Raw genomic sequence first — 12,287 nt, 5'->3', positions numbered from 1 at the left:
TACCCTGTAACCCAAAAAACGGCCTGCCGTGTTTAAAAACTATGTTTCCTTGAAAGAAAATCGCCAAACCTTAGTAAGGACAGAACCTGTAAAAAACTGCATTTTTGTCTGATTTTCAACTTTGCAACGGTCACTTTACATTTAATTTCACACAAAAAATAAACAATTTGCACTACAGGATGAACTATTATGTTTCTCCCAAACAATATACAGATCTTCAGCATTTTATTATCTCAAATGGCTTGAACAATTGTGCATATAAACCCCTTATCACGTCACTCTAGCATCACACAAGATTGCGCACACACGTCAGTTGCAAAATAAATTGCGGCTTAAATATACAAACAAACTTTAATCACAGGAAGAGTTGTAATCTGTTTTGAAGATGTTGTGCGGTGGGCTGCCAAAACCAAAAAGGTACTTATGTAAGTCTTAATTTTTACACATGTACAATACATTATTATAGTATACACTAATACAGGTGCATCTCAATACATTTGAATTTCATAGAAAAGTTTGTTTATGTCAGAAATTCAATTCAAAAAGTGGAAATAACACATTATATATATCCATTACACACAGAATGAAACATTTCATGTTTTAATTTATTTAATTTCTTCTAATTATAATGATTATGGCTTACACTTGATGAAGACCTAAAATTCAGTCTCAAACAAATTTCAATATTACAAAAGACCAATTTTAAAAAGTATGTTTAATATGGAAATATTGGCCTCTGAAAAGCATGTCCATCTATATGCACTCAATACTTGGTTGGGGCTATTTGACTTGAACAACTGGAAATGGACCATTTCATGATATTCTAATCTATTGAGATGTACCTGTATATAAGTTTTTTATACTTGGCTATCCCCGAGTGACAAGTTGTTATAATATAATAATCTTCCTGTAAGTCGCTTTGGATAAAAGTGTCTGCTAAATGACTAAATGTAAATATTGAGACACCATTTCGACAGTAAAATAAAGAAAAAGTTGGATATTTTTCTTCAGGATCACAGTGTTCTTATTGGCGGTTTGTTTTGGGTTTTTTTCCAAACAGCATGTCAATGTTTGAATACAAATAATTGATCTATTGCTGCCATGAATAAGGAAAAAAATCTCTCCAGACTCCCACTAGGTTTAGGCTGAGCCCCAAGTTTTACAATGCCTGGTTCTGCCCCTGGTCCAGACCTTAGACTTAATTCTGTCTGATAACAAGCAAACTCTTCACTTCAATCATTAAAAAGCATAGCTCCAATTCAACATCCACATTGAAAATTATAATGATATATAATCAAGTCAGTTTTCAGTTTTCTGCCACCAGCAGTTGGTTTTCACTTGAACATTCTGTTGCTAGGCGATGCAGTTCCACGTCAGTTGACATTAAACTTACTTTTGACATTATTTTCAGATCTATCAGCTAGCAAATATATCGACAAGCACCCTTGGAATCCGCTTTTGTTGGAACATTTTACGTAGGTATATACATTTACTTATTTTGTGGCTGTTGTTTGTATTTTGAGATATTAACTTAGTTTTCTTTCTGCAATCATTTTAATAGCTAACCAAGCTATCTAAGCTGTGGGCTAATGTGTCAGCTTACGGCTAATAGGCTGCTGTGTTAGCCTACTAGGTATTAAATATAAATGTCATTTTACACTTTTGGTGAAGTTTTTTGTGTTTCCTGCAAAACTTGAAAAAAATAGTTTATTAGGTTTAACAGGGTGACGATAAAGAATGCTGTTATGTGTTTAATCCTTTTACTTTAACTTTTGTGTTCACTATGTATTTGTTTAGTGAATGTATTAATGTGTTTTGTACTTTCTATGGGGACTTGTTGTTCTTCTTTCACTGGTATTTTGTTTCTTACTGGCCTGAGGAACGCAACCTATAATCTATTTTCACATTTTTTGGATTAATGTTTGCACAAAAAATGTGTAAATGATAGAATTAAAGATATTTATATTAAATTTACCATTAAATATGTCAACATTTCTGCTGTTGTGCTGGTAGTTTTGTGAATCTTACTTTTTGTTGCTGTCAGAACTGTTGCCTAAATCTTATTAAGATATTAAGTATATTGTATTATTTAAGATCTACTACCTCTGTCATTGAATTTGTTGTTTATTTAATACTATTTTAAGGATTTCAAGGTCAATTCCTGCTATTAATCTGTAAGTGTTTAGCTCACTTCATATGCACCTGTCCTGCATTCATAGGGAAGGTTTTACTCCCTTTTTCTCTCACACACAAACATACAGTACACATTACATGTAGTCTATTTATTACACACCCTAAATAGTGTCATGCATTCATCAATACAAACATCACAGGTAAAAAAAAAAGCAATGCTAGGTAGTGGTGGAAGGAGTAAGTGCTCCTTAAATAAAAGGCAGCAATACCTAAATATCAAAACACTACAATTAAGTGTCCTGTATTCATAGTTTAACGTAAATAAAAGTATATGTAGTAAAAATATTATATTATTATTATAGTATTGTATTTTAACTACTCTATGTACTGCTCAGTAGTTTAATTTATGATAATTCAATAAATCATACACAAAACACATAAGGTGCTCATACAATCGTGATGAAATCTTGATCATCAAAGTAGGTAGGTAGTTGTTGATAACATAAAATATAACAAGATGGAGGGGATATCTTGTGTTTCCCTGGAGTTATGTTTCTACAGCATTCAGATTAACAGATAAAGAGAAGAGCATGTATAAGTCCAAAATGCTTCCCCCCCACTCAGTATGATAGTGTGTTATATACAAAACCATCCATTCATAATTTTGTGCAGACTTATAATCTTGGATTCTGTCTTGTTCATACTGTGACTTTTTTGATGACCCTCCCACTCTCGACAAGAACTTCTTTTCCGTCCTCTCTCTCCTCTCTTGTCATTTCTCTCTTTTTTTTCATCAGGAGGTAAAATGCCGCCACACTTCCCACCACAACCACACTGAGGGTCAGAATCACAAATCCCAGTGCCAGTAAGTGAGAGGTTCCTCCTTCATAGTGGTTCAGTTGGTCCCACAGCCCCACAGCTACGCAGCTGAAGCCGATGAGAGTTCCCCAAAAACCAAAGGCCAGCATACAGGAGCCGCAAGACAGCTCAGCGCCCCCAGTCATCACTGTGATGCCCGCCACAGAGACAACACCTCCTGGTAAGGTCACTGTGTCAGATCTAGGATCGTAGGTGACAGTAGAAGCGACATCTGACAGAGCTGAAGGATCAAGCGTTTCCATCTTGGTTGTCATGGTTGTTTTGATTCCTTTGTCAGATGGCCAAAAGTGATTTTGTATGCAGCTTCTTCTTCTTCGTGTTTTCTCCTGCAACATGAAACACAGCCCCTATTTGTTTTTACTTATATAGCTTTAAGATTGGAAAATTACCCAAGTTTCAACTCTTAATTGAAGCTATATCATGTTTACATCAAGTGAAATATTTAAACCATATTTTATATTTTACTGAACATTTCTTTTTTTTTTTAAAACAGTCAATATATTTGTTATGTTTGGTAGCAGTATAAGTTCTAATTCACTGAGGCACTGGTGGGCAGCCAAAACAGGCCTAAGCATTTCTACTGAATTAAATTAAGATGCAAAGCAATTGAATTAAAGTTAACATACAAACACAGGGGACATCTTTTTCAGAACTCAAAGATATTAGAGACTGCTTTTAGAGATTTTCTAAAAATGCTCAGGAAATAAGCTTGAACCAAGAAATGTTAACTAACGAATGAGAGCCCTTTTAGAAAGGTTTATTTACACAACCAGAAAACATACAATGCAGTGTAAATATAGAAGAAACAAGTGTGCATTATCAGAAAAGCAATGTAAGCTAACAATTTAAAAATTCCCCGAAGCCTCGTGGCAGTATTGTCTTCTATGCTATGCACTTTTGATGCACTGTTATGCAATGTTTTACCTGACCCGCTTTAGTTATTTTCTCTTCAACCCCCCTCGCCTAAAATTGCATCTGTTTTAGTCTCATTCAAAAATGTTTTTTATACCTGAACCCTTATCACTTTTCAACACAAAGTGATGGCCTTACTGCCCTTTAGTTGAGTAAACTGTAATAAGCCTTAACATTAGTCTTGCTGTCTTTAACGGGCAACAGGTCTATAATTGTAAAATTATGTTAACAAAACTAAAAGAAAATATTTGAAATTGAACTCAAGATCACCGGTTTCAAATAGATGCATATCTTTATTTTTTAGTCTGCTATATAGTTAGAATAGGATATTCATCAGTATCAGCATCAGATGGATTGGAAATCAAGACACTATACTCATATGAATAACAAAAACGTTGTATTTCTATTAAAAAAAAGTGTAGCATTGCTTACCTCAGTGCTGAATCAGGAGCTCAGATGTCAGGGGAACTATGTTAAATGACGGTCCTGTAAATTCATAGATGTGATTTCATTTTGTCCAGTTACTTCATTTTAGTGAAAACCTAAATCTGCTGCTGACTTTCTCTGGGCACTGGGTGCAGAAATGTGAGCGGGGCCCCAAGTGCTGTTACCTTTATCATATACGTCACAACCTGAGGCCTCACAACATGGTGGGCACAATTGTCAAGATTGTTGTCACCGTTTGTTTGTTCCTCTCTTCCCTTGTGTTCCGTAGGAAGGTCTTGTCTGTCATTAAGCTTCATTATAACCCATTACCAGATATTTATCTAGGAACAACTCCCTTCCTCTTTTCCTCTCTCTTTCACTCTTAAGATTTGAGTCGTGCCACAGAGGCATTGTTTGGGCTGAGGGTGGACATTTTCCTGTCTAGCATTCCCATTTTTCCAAGTTGCATAATGCATTAGTGCTTTTACTTCTAAAACTTGTGTTCCATTCAACCTTGTGACTATCTTGAAATATGAGTTTTACAGGAATGAGTCCTTAAAGCTAGTAATGAGTTAGCATTTTTTGCACTTCTTGTTATCTCGTCTTGAAGTCAATGTTTTGTAAATATCATAAACTCTGGTTTGCTGCAGAGCTTAATATCTGCAATAATCCAAAACCCAATGGAAAAATCCCATTGGGTTATTGTTGAGGCATCCATGGCAATGCTAATGTCCAGGTTGGATAACAAAAACCTGCTGAGTGGGGCAGATTTACAGTATTTATGTCAGTGGTGACGTTAAGATGGCCTCCAGGTTAATTGGCTATAGAGTTGCCCAGCCAACTGGGATGTTGCCAGTAGTGAGTCATTGACGCAATTGAGAATAATTCTAGATGTGTTGACTTCTACTAACATTAGACTTCCACCTCTTATTACACAATTTTTAATGGATATTTAAGTTGCTCTCTGCAAAGAAAAATCATATTTATTGTAGCAAAGCAATGTAATAAATGAGATAAATGATGTATCATTTCCTTATTAAATAAGTGTAATTTTTGTTCTAAGACATCCTCATCTTCTCCACAAGTAGAAAAACATTTCACAAGTGACCACAAATCCTTGCTTGCTCCAGTAATAGTAATTAGTCAAGCCCAGGGTACAGGTCAGGTGTCAGAGAGTGTTTTGTGGAGAGGAGGGGGTAAATCTATTGGCTGTGGCACTCACAGGATGATGAAGATGATGGTAATTGGCTAAGTGTTGGATTGGGTGGGACGGAGCGGGTCAGAAGTAATCCAATAGATGGACTCACTGAGCATATTTATGGAACAAAGAAAATCCTGCTGCAAAATAACACATGATTTATATCCATACAGTCTAATTATTATTATTATTATGAGTGTAAAAATGCTACTAATACTGTCAACCTGTGCTGCTATCTGTCCTGTTTAAATATACACACCTCTGCAAATGTATAACACATATTCTATACACTCCCCCTCCAAGTTCAGTTAAGACAATCAAGATAATACTTTCAGTCTAATCAAAACAGTCGACAAAAAATAGACTGATGATGTAAATGTCTCAAGTCAAAGGAGTTTGATGAGCAGACTACTGTAACTCTTCCTGTGGGGTAATGACTGTAGTGACCATACAGAGACTAGGACTGAGGTATAAAGGGACTGGGAGGCTCAAAGCTTAAACCAGTGGAAATGTAAGCCAAGTAATGAGTCTGCATAGTTGTGTCTGTCAATATGTAAAACAGGACGTCTTCAGTGTATAAGACTTTACTTTGTGGAAAAGTCAAGCCCAGAACCAAAAAATTCCAGAAAGTATGAAACCCCCAAAACCAAAACTAGAGATGCATCAATATCAATGCTAATATTGGATATCAAGCAAATACTGAATCAAATAGACGGATCGGGTATTAATAACAATAGGGCTGATCTATTAAATTCTAATCTGTTTTTTTACAACTCCAATTCCAAAAATGTTGGTACCTTGCCAAAACGTAAATAATATGTAATAATTTGCTAATCCTTTTGGACGTATATTCATTTATTTACGTTTAAAACAGATCCCAATTGTTGGGGTGTTATCTGGTTGTACTACACAAATTTTGAATCCCTGGAGTTTTGACCAATTTGTTTACACTGGAATTGTTGTGGGGACACAATTGATTATTTTGATAATATATATAAATACTAATTCAGTTAACTCACTAATGGTTCCAGTCTATTCCACATGTGGAGGCATACATTTTCTTAATTGAACAGAACTCAGTAAAGTCCGAAACCCAAAAGCCCAGTTATCACTGTCAGTACTGGGACTGAAAAAAGTTGGTGCATCCCTACCAAAAACATTATTTTCCTGATTAAGGATAGAAGTTCAAAACTTTAAACATTTGGCTTGATAAAACAAACCCAGGTTAGAGACAGAAAAGTCAGTGAAAGGACATCTTCATATCCAACGTGAGACAGGAGGCCTACAGTAAAGATATGGTGGGTGGGATTGGAGGTAGAGGGGAGTTAAACTCCTGGGACAGATGGTAGTCTGGATTTAGATGTCCATGGTCAACTAAACCCATTGAAAGGCCAGTACTGAAATAGCAGACATACTGTTAAAGAACGTAAAGCTAGCTTTAGAAAAAAAAAACAGGAGCCGTAATACAAGGGTCTCTCAAACATATCTGCTGATCTGTTGGTCTATGTGTAAAAGTGTAAAGTTTTTATGATTCTATAGCATCCAGATACTTTCACAATGGGGTTGTAACATTGTAACGTGCATTGTGAAATACATTGAACATCTGTTGACTGACTAATATTGAGATATTGATAGTTTATGAGACTATAAACTTGAATACATATCTTGAAGGCATATGTCAGAAATTGAGAGTTGTTTGTGAATTATTCAACATAGGAATGAACTCTGTCATAGATCTTTCTAGACTTCTAGACCCAATAAAGAAAAGTAGGATTGGGGGTTCGAAGCTCAGCCAACTTAAATCCCGCATTAACAGAATTAACCCAGTCGTCCATGTTAGGTGTGTGTTCTCCCCACGCCCTCCTTATCTCTTACTGTCTTACTGTCGGGACACACACTCAATTCTCCAGCCATCATCTGCCTGCACAACACACAGGTAGGCTTTCCATACAATTCAATCATCCTTACAATGTGATTTATTGATATAATAGTACAAACATATGTGTACCATATGTGTAAATCCATTTTTTGTATTTAACTTGCAGGATTCATTTTGGCCAAGCGGTCAAGCCAGTGAAGACATATTTTGAACAAAGGAGAGGTTCAGGTGGCCTAGGAGAAGAAAAACTCAGGTGGCAAATATTTGCCGGTGAGTTTGTCAGAACACATAACTAAGAACTAAAAGCAACTACAATGGGAAATACAACCAGTAGCGCAATATCAAAGGAGATCCTGGAGGACCTGAAGCTCAGCACCAAATTCACTGAAACTGAGATCTCCCAATGGTACGAGAACTTTCAGCACCAGTGCCCAACGGGACGCATCTCACCAGAGGAGTTTGAGCAGATCTACACTCGCTTCTTCCCTGACAGCGATGCAAAGAGCTACGCACGACATGTGTTCCGCTCCTTCGACACCAACGATGACGGCACTTTGGACTTCAAGGAGTACATCATTGCACTGCACATGACCTCCACAGGGAAGACCACCCGAAAACTGGAGTGGGCTTTCTCGCTGTTTGATGTGGACAAGAACGGATACATCAACAAGACAGAAGTGACAGAGATCTGCCAGGTGAGAGGGACACATGCAGTGATGTGTAAGATAAAGCAGGATTAGACTCTTTAATTGTGGCTCTAATTTGAGCAATTAAGGGCATACGCTTTTTTCTCTATTTTTAAACAGTGTGATGTTTCCTCTTCATCTTTCCCTTATGACGAAAAAGATTCTATTTGACCATAATGCTCATATTTTTCACTGCAACAAACATATAATATCAGAAATTTAAGCCGTTGTGTTGCTCATAGTCCTCAGGGAAATATATTTATTTTAAGTTGTCAGAGCTGCAACAAACACACAAAATATGAGGATTACTTGACATAATGCAATCCAAAACAATAGTCCTGTAGTATATGCTACTTTTTAAAAGTGCAGTACTCTGAAGATAGATAATTGATTGTTCAGTGCCTTTCACAGGTCATCAAATCCTGAGGTTTGAAGTTGGTAGTAGGAACAGGACACCAGTGTTGATAAAGTGTTGATAATTGACAAAGTGTTGATAATTGACAATCTGGGAATAAACAATCAAATACTATTTGTTACAGAATCACACATTGCACCTTTAGGTTTATAATGTTCGATTTCCAACGTGTTTATTGAACACTATGGTCATTTTAGTTTAGAGGAGAAAAGTTTTGGAGAACTATTATCATATTGTCAGGTTTCCCGCCTGCTTCCTTTAAAGTCCATGTAAAATGAGTTGCTTTTTACTGGAATGTGCCCTCCCCTCTAAAGGTATGTAGGTCTCAGTACTAATTGCCAGCAGAATTAGCCAGTCTATTTGAGCCTCAAACCCCTGATAATCTCTGTGATTACAGCGTTAACTCTTAGACAATGTAGGCAGCACTTCTCTTAAACAAGACTACTCTTGTATTGCTCTGTCTATTAGAGGAACTGCTCACCATCCATGAGTCTAATCTATGCTTTTTTAATTCATAAAGCCACCATGTTAGACTGTTAGATGCTAATTATTTTATAATAGTTGTTAGCCATTGTTTTCATGTAATCAACACACTGAAGGAGGTTGTAATGTTCCTTATCTTCTGTTTTAGGCCGAATGATATAGAATTGTAAGAGGTTTAGGCAGATCAGCCGATCAGCTGGCATTGTAATGAGATTTAACTCCTGGCCAACTGGCTTGAGTCCCTGTGCATCACGTTTACAACCAGTGCGCAAAATAGCTACATTTCAAAGCCACTCTGCCAAAAGTTCAGCGACCTACGACAGAATTAGACTCTGTGGTGAGGTAGGCGATAAACAAATCTTCTTTATCCACAGAAACTAACACATTAAAAGGTAATCCAGTGATATCTGTTTTAATTTGTGGGTTTTAAGTGGGGAAACAAGTGATTGAAGAAGGCAGGACGAGCTGATATTAGATTAATTTAGTATAGCAAGTTACATAAGTATGATAGACTAGTAATAGAGGGTGTAAGTACAGTGTATTTTTACAGTGTGGCAGCTTGGTACAGATCTGGATTTATTATTTCTAAGTGAAAAGTAACTGCTTGTCATCTATAAGCTCACAGTGTGTGAACTATACAGACCACAAGATCAGAGGGGCAAGATGGAGAGACAGTCCAGGGAGAAAATAGAGGACATCTTGGTGTTTGGCCCCTGGCCTGAGTCTTGGCACTAATCCATGTTAATCTAGGTGTCTTAAATGTGGGAGATGAGTGCTTCCTCTCTAAGTGGGACACACACTTAAAGGCCTGAACCTAAAGTGCACAGTCATTTACAATCTGCTGGATTCTAAGTGGCCCATTTCAGATCTCTAAGAAATGACACAGGTCTGAATGTTGCCGCTGTGCTGTGCCGCTTGATTATAATTCAATTTATTTTTAACTTGGATACATAGTCAGCATGTAAACTGTGATGGCCAGGCCCTCCAGGATTGGTCTGCATTTGGTAGGCAGATCAGCTGTCATGCGGCGACTGCAGGCTACATTTTATGTAACATTTAATTGTAGGCTACTTGATTTGGTTGGTATTCAGCCAAATTGCACAGAGTATACAATGACTAATAGCAGTAATCAGAGACTAGACATTAAAAAATCAACTGTTGGCCTGTAGCTTTTCTCTAAATGTCAAGTTGTTTTGCATCTCCTTAAACACTAATTAACTAGAAATTACTCATCGTCCGACAGGCTGCATGCTTCTCTTACCCGTGTTGCTGTTCTATACATTATTTGTGTGAGAGAAATGATGCAGTATTATCACTGATCTTATACCCAACCCCCCCCCCCCCCTCAGGCCATATTTAAGCTGATCCCCAAGGAGGAGCAGAGCAAGCTAAAAGACGATGAGAACACACCCGAGAAGAGAGCCAACAAGCTGTGGTCTTACTTTGAAAAGAAAGACAACGGTAAAATAAACAACACACACACGCGTGTCTATACATTGTGCCCCCGCGGTGCATGACAGGTCATTGTGTACTTATTTCTTGTTGGAGAGAGATAAAATCAGCCTAAGCTCTTACTACCTTTCCTCAACAGCTGTTCTTATATCCTGTAGTGAAGATTACTCCTAACAGCTGTTTGGCTTCACAATAATACATGCAAGAAATCCACCTGGGGGAACATCCCATCCAGTTACAGCATCACATCACATGTCATGCCAGCTTTATTATGTATGATCCAGCCATGAACTATCATGAAACCTTAAATGACTCCACTGCATTGCATGCTACTGTCATACATACACACACACACACACAGGAAATAAGAGCAGATTTCTTAGATAAGACACAGATGCATCTGTACCACACACTCATTGCTGTACATCTTGTTTACTGTTTTCTCTTTTCCCCTCACAGAGCGGCTGGCTGAAGGAGAGTTCATCAAAGGAGTGATTGAAAATGAGAATGCAATGCGTCTTATCCACTATGAACCAATGAAACAATAGAGTCAACAACGCTTCATCCCCTCTCATTAGACTCTTCATAACATTCATTTCTTTCCTCGTCCCCTCCGAGCCTCAGGTGCTTCCTCCTCCCTCCTCTCTGATCCACTCAACATCTCTGTGTAAATATTCTTCTCTGCAGTGTCTTGGTTGCAACTAACTTTTCAGTAAGTTTATGTCACATTGTTTTACTGATGTTTGTCCATGAATTTATATCAAATAGGAGCTAAAAGAGGCATGGTAGTGTTTTAAAATGTGTGTACAGCTAAAAAGAAGATATATGGTTGACCATTATTGAAACGATAAGTTATATTAGGGCTGGGTATCATTTACGATTAAATTGTATGAATTAGGTGCTGCAGAGTTGCCCAGCCTACAAATCAAATTCTACAGACTTAAGAAAAGTCTTTGCTTGTTAGAGATTCATCACACTATCATTTTTATATATTTTTCATTAAAAAATATGAATAATCAATTCAATCAAATATTGAGACATATTGCGACATATCAGTAAAAACAATTGCAGTAAAATATTTTTTCTGTATCACTTTAAAGGAACTCATATTGCTACTGATATTAACCTTTTTAAAAGATGCCCAGCCCTACCTAATATATATTTAGGTGTATGATAAATATTGTCTTATTGTTATTCTGTTAAATTGTTCAAATTAAATTTACGCTCTGGTGAAATTAATGGTAATGGCAATAATATAAGTACAATATCTGATTGTTAGCTTATTAAGGTGTTTTTTTTTTACAGACCTGGAAATGTCTTAATAAAGGTTGTAGCTCTCATGTCTCATACTGTATTCACTGTACAATCAATTAAAGGTTTTCTCATAAATCTGTGCTTTGAAAATCATTTCATTTGGATTTCCCAGAAAACAATTAATTGTTCCATGACCTAGCAACATACGGAATAATGAAATGCTAGCAAAAGGTCTTAAACTCATACTATGTTCATCCCAAGCAGTAAATCCATGAGTATCCCCCAGTATCAAACATTTAAGGTCAAATTTGGTACATTTAATTTACAAAAAAATCCTGTATAATTTTAAAATCAAACACAGTTAATACCTGAATGTGATTATCATTTAAAAACAGTGATTTGTGATTTGGAAGTGTGATGGTCTAATGGTGCAGTGTGTGTGTGTGTGTGTGTGTGTGTGTGTGTGTGTGTGAGAGAGTGTGCGTGCCAGCATTTCTTTCCAACTTTCATTCTGACCCCCGACAACCCGCTCCCCCCTCCGTCCCTTCACATGCCTCCCATCTCTCCTCT

At 36.9% G+C, this 12,287-nt stretch overlaps 2 protein-coding genes across 4 annotated transcripts; one reads left to right on the top strand and one right to left on the bottom strand.

The window, feature by feature from the left end:
• Window positions 1–2,831: 2,831 nt before the first annotated feature.
• LOC131977031 (transmembrane protein 100-like) lies at window positions 2,832–3,420 on the bottom strand. The gene has a single exon (XM_059340283.1). The coding sequence runs from the start codon at window positions 3,345–3,347 to the stop codon at window positions 2,832–2,834; it is 516 nt and encodes a 171-aa protein (XP_059196266.1). The 5' UTR covers window positions 3,348–3,420.
• A 3,690-nt stretch (window positions 3,421–7,110) lies between these two features.
• Window positions 7,111–12,010, top strand: rcvrn2 (recoverin 2). 3 transcript variants are annotated; one of them, XM_059339492.1, is made up of 4 exons: window positions 7,111–7,484; window positions 7,594–8,122; window positions 10,361–10,472; window positions 10,923–12,010. In XM_059339492.1, exons 2-4 carry the CDS (start codon window positions 7,742–7,744, stop codon window positions 11,009–11,011), a joined length of 582 nt encoding a protein of 193 aa, XP_059195475.1. In that variant the 5' UTR covers window positions 7,111–7,484; window positions 7,594–7,741; the 3' UTR covers window positions 11,012–12,010. The 3 variants fall into 3 exon arrangements, with proteins under 3 accessions (XP_059195475.1, XP_059195474.1, XP_059195476.1); XM_059339491.1 differs by having other exon boundaries at window positions 7,111–8,122; XM_059339493.1 differs by having other exon boundaries at window positions 7,111–8,122; window positions 10,603–10,996.
• Window positions 12,011–12,287: the final 277 nt, after the last annotated feature.

Source organism: Centropristis striata, chromosome 8 (genome assembly GCF_030273125.1).
Source record: "Centropristis striata isolate RG_2023a ecotype Rhode Island chromosome 8, C.striata_1.0, whole genome shotgun sequence".
NCBI classification, from domain to species: domain Eukaryota; kingdom Metazoa; phylum Chordata; class Actinopteri; order Perciformes; family Serranidae; genus Centropristis; species Centropristis striata.
Note: the sequence above shows the minus strand (reverse complement) of the source record. Positions and strands in the feature narration are given on the sequence as shown.

Bases quoted from the DNA above. Each gene is read 5' to 3' on its own strand.
- rcvrn2 (XM_059339492.1), top strand. From the start codon at position 7,742: ATGGGAAATACAACCAGTAGCGCAATATCAAAGGAGATCCTGGAGGAC. The intron at 8,123-10,360 runs GTGAGAGGGACA...CCCCCCCCTCAG, and splicing joins AAGTGACAGAGATCTGCCAG to GCCATATTTAAGCTGATCCC. The intron at 10,473-10,922 runs GTAAAATAAACA...TTCCCCTCACAG, and splicing joins CTTTGAAAAGAAAGACAACG to AGCGGCTGGCTGAAGGAGAG.
- LOC131977031 (XM_059340283.1), bottom strand. From the start codon at position 3,347: ATGTTGCAGGAGAAAACACGAAGAAGAAGAAGCTGCATACAAAATCAC.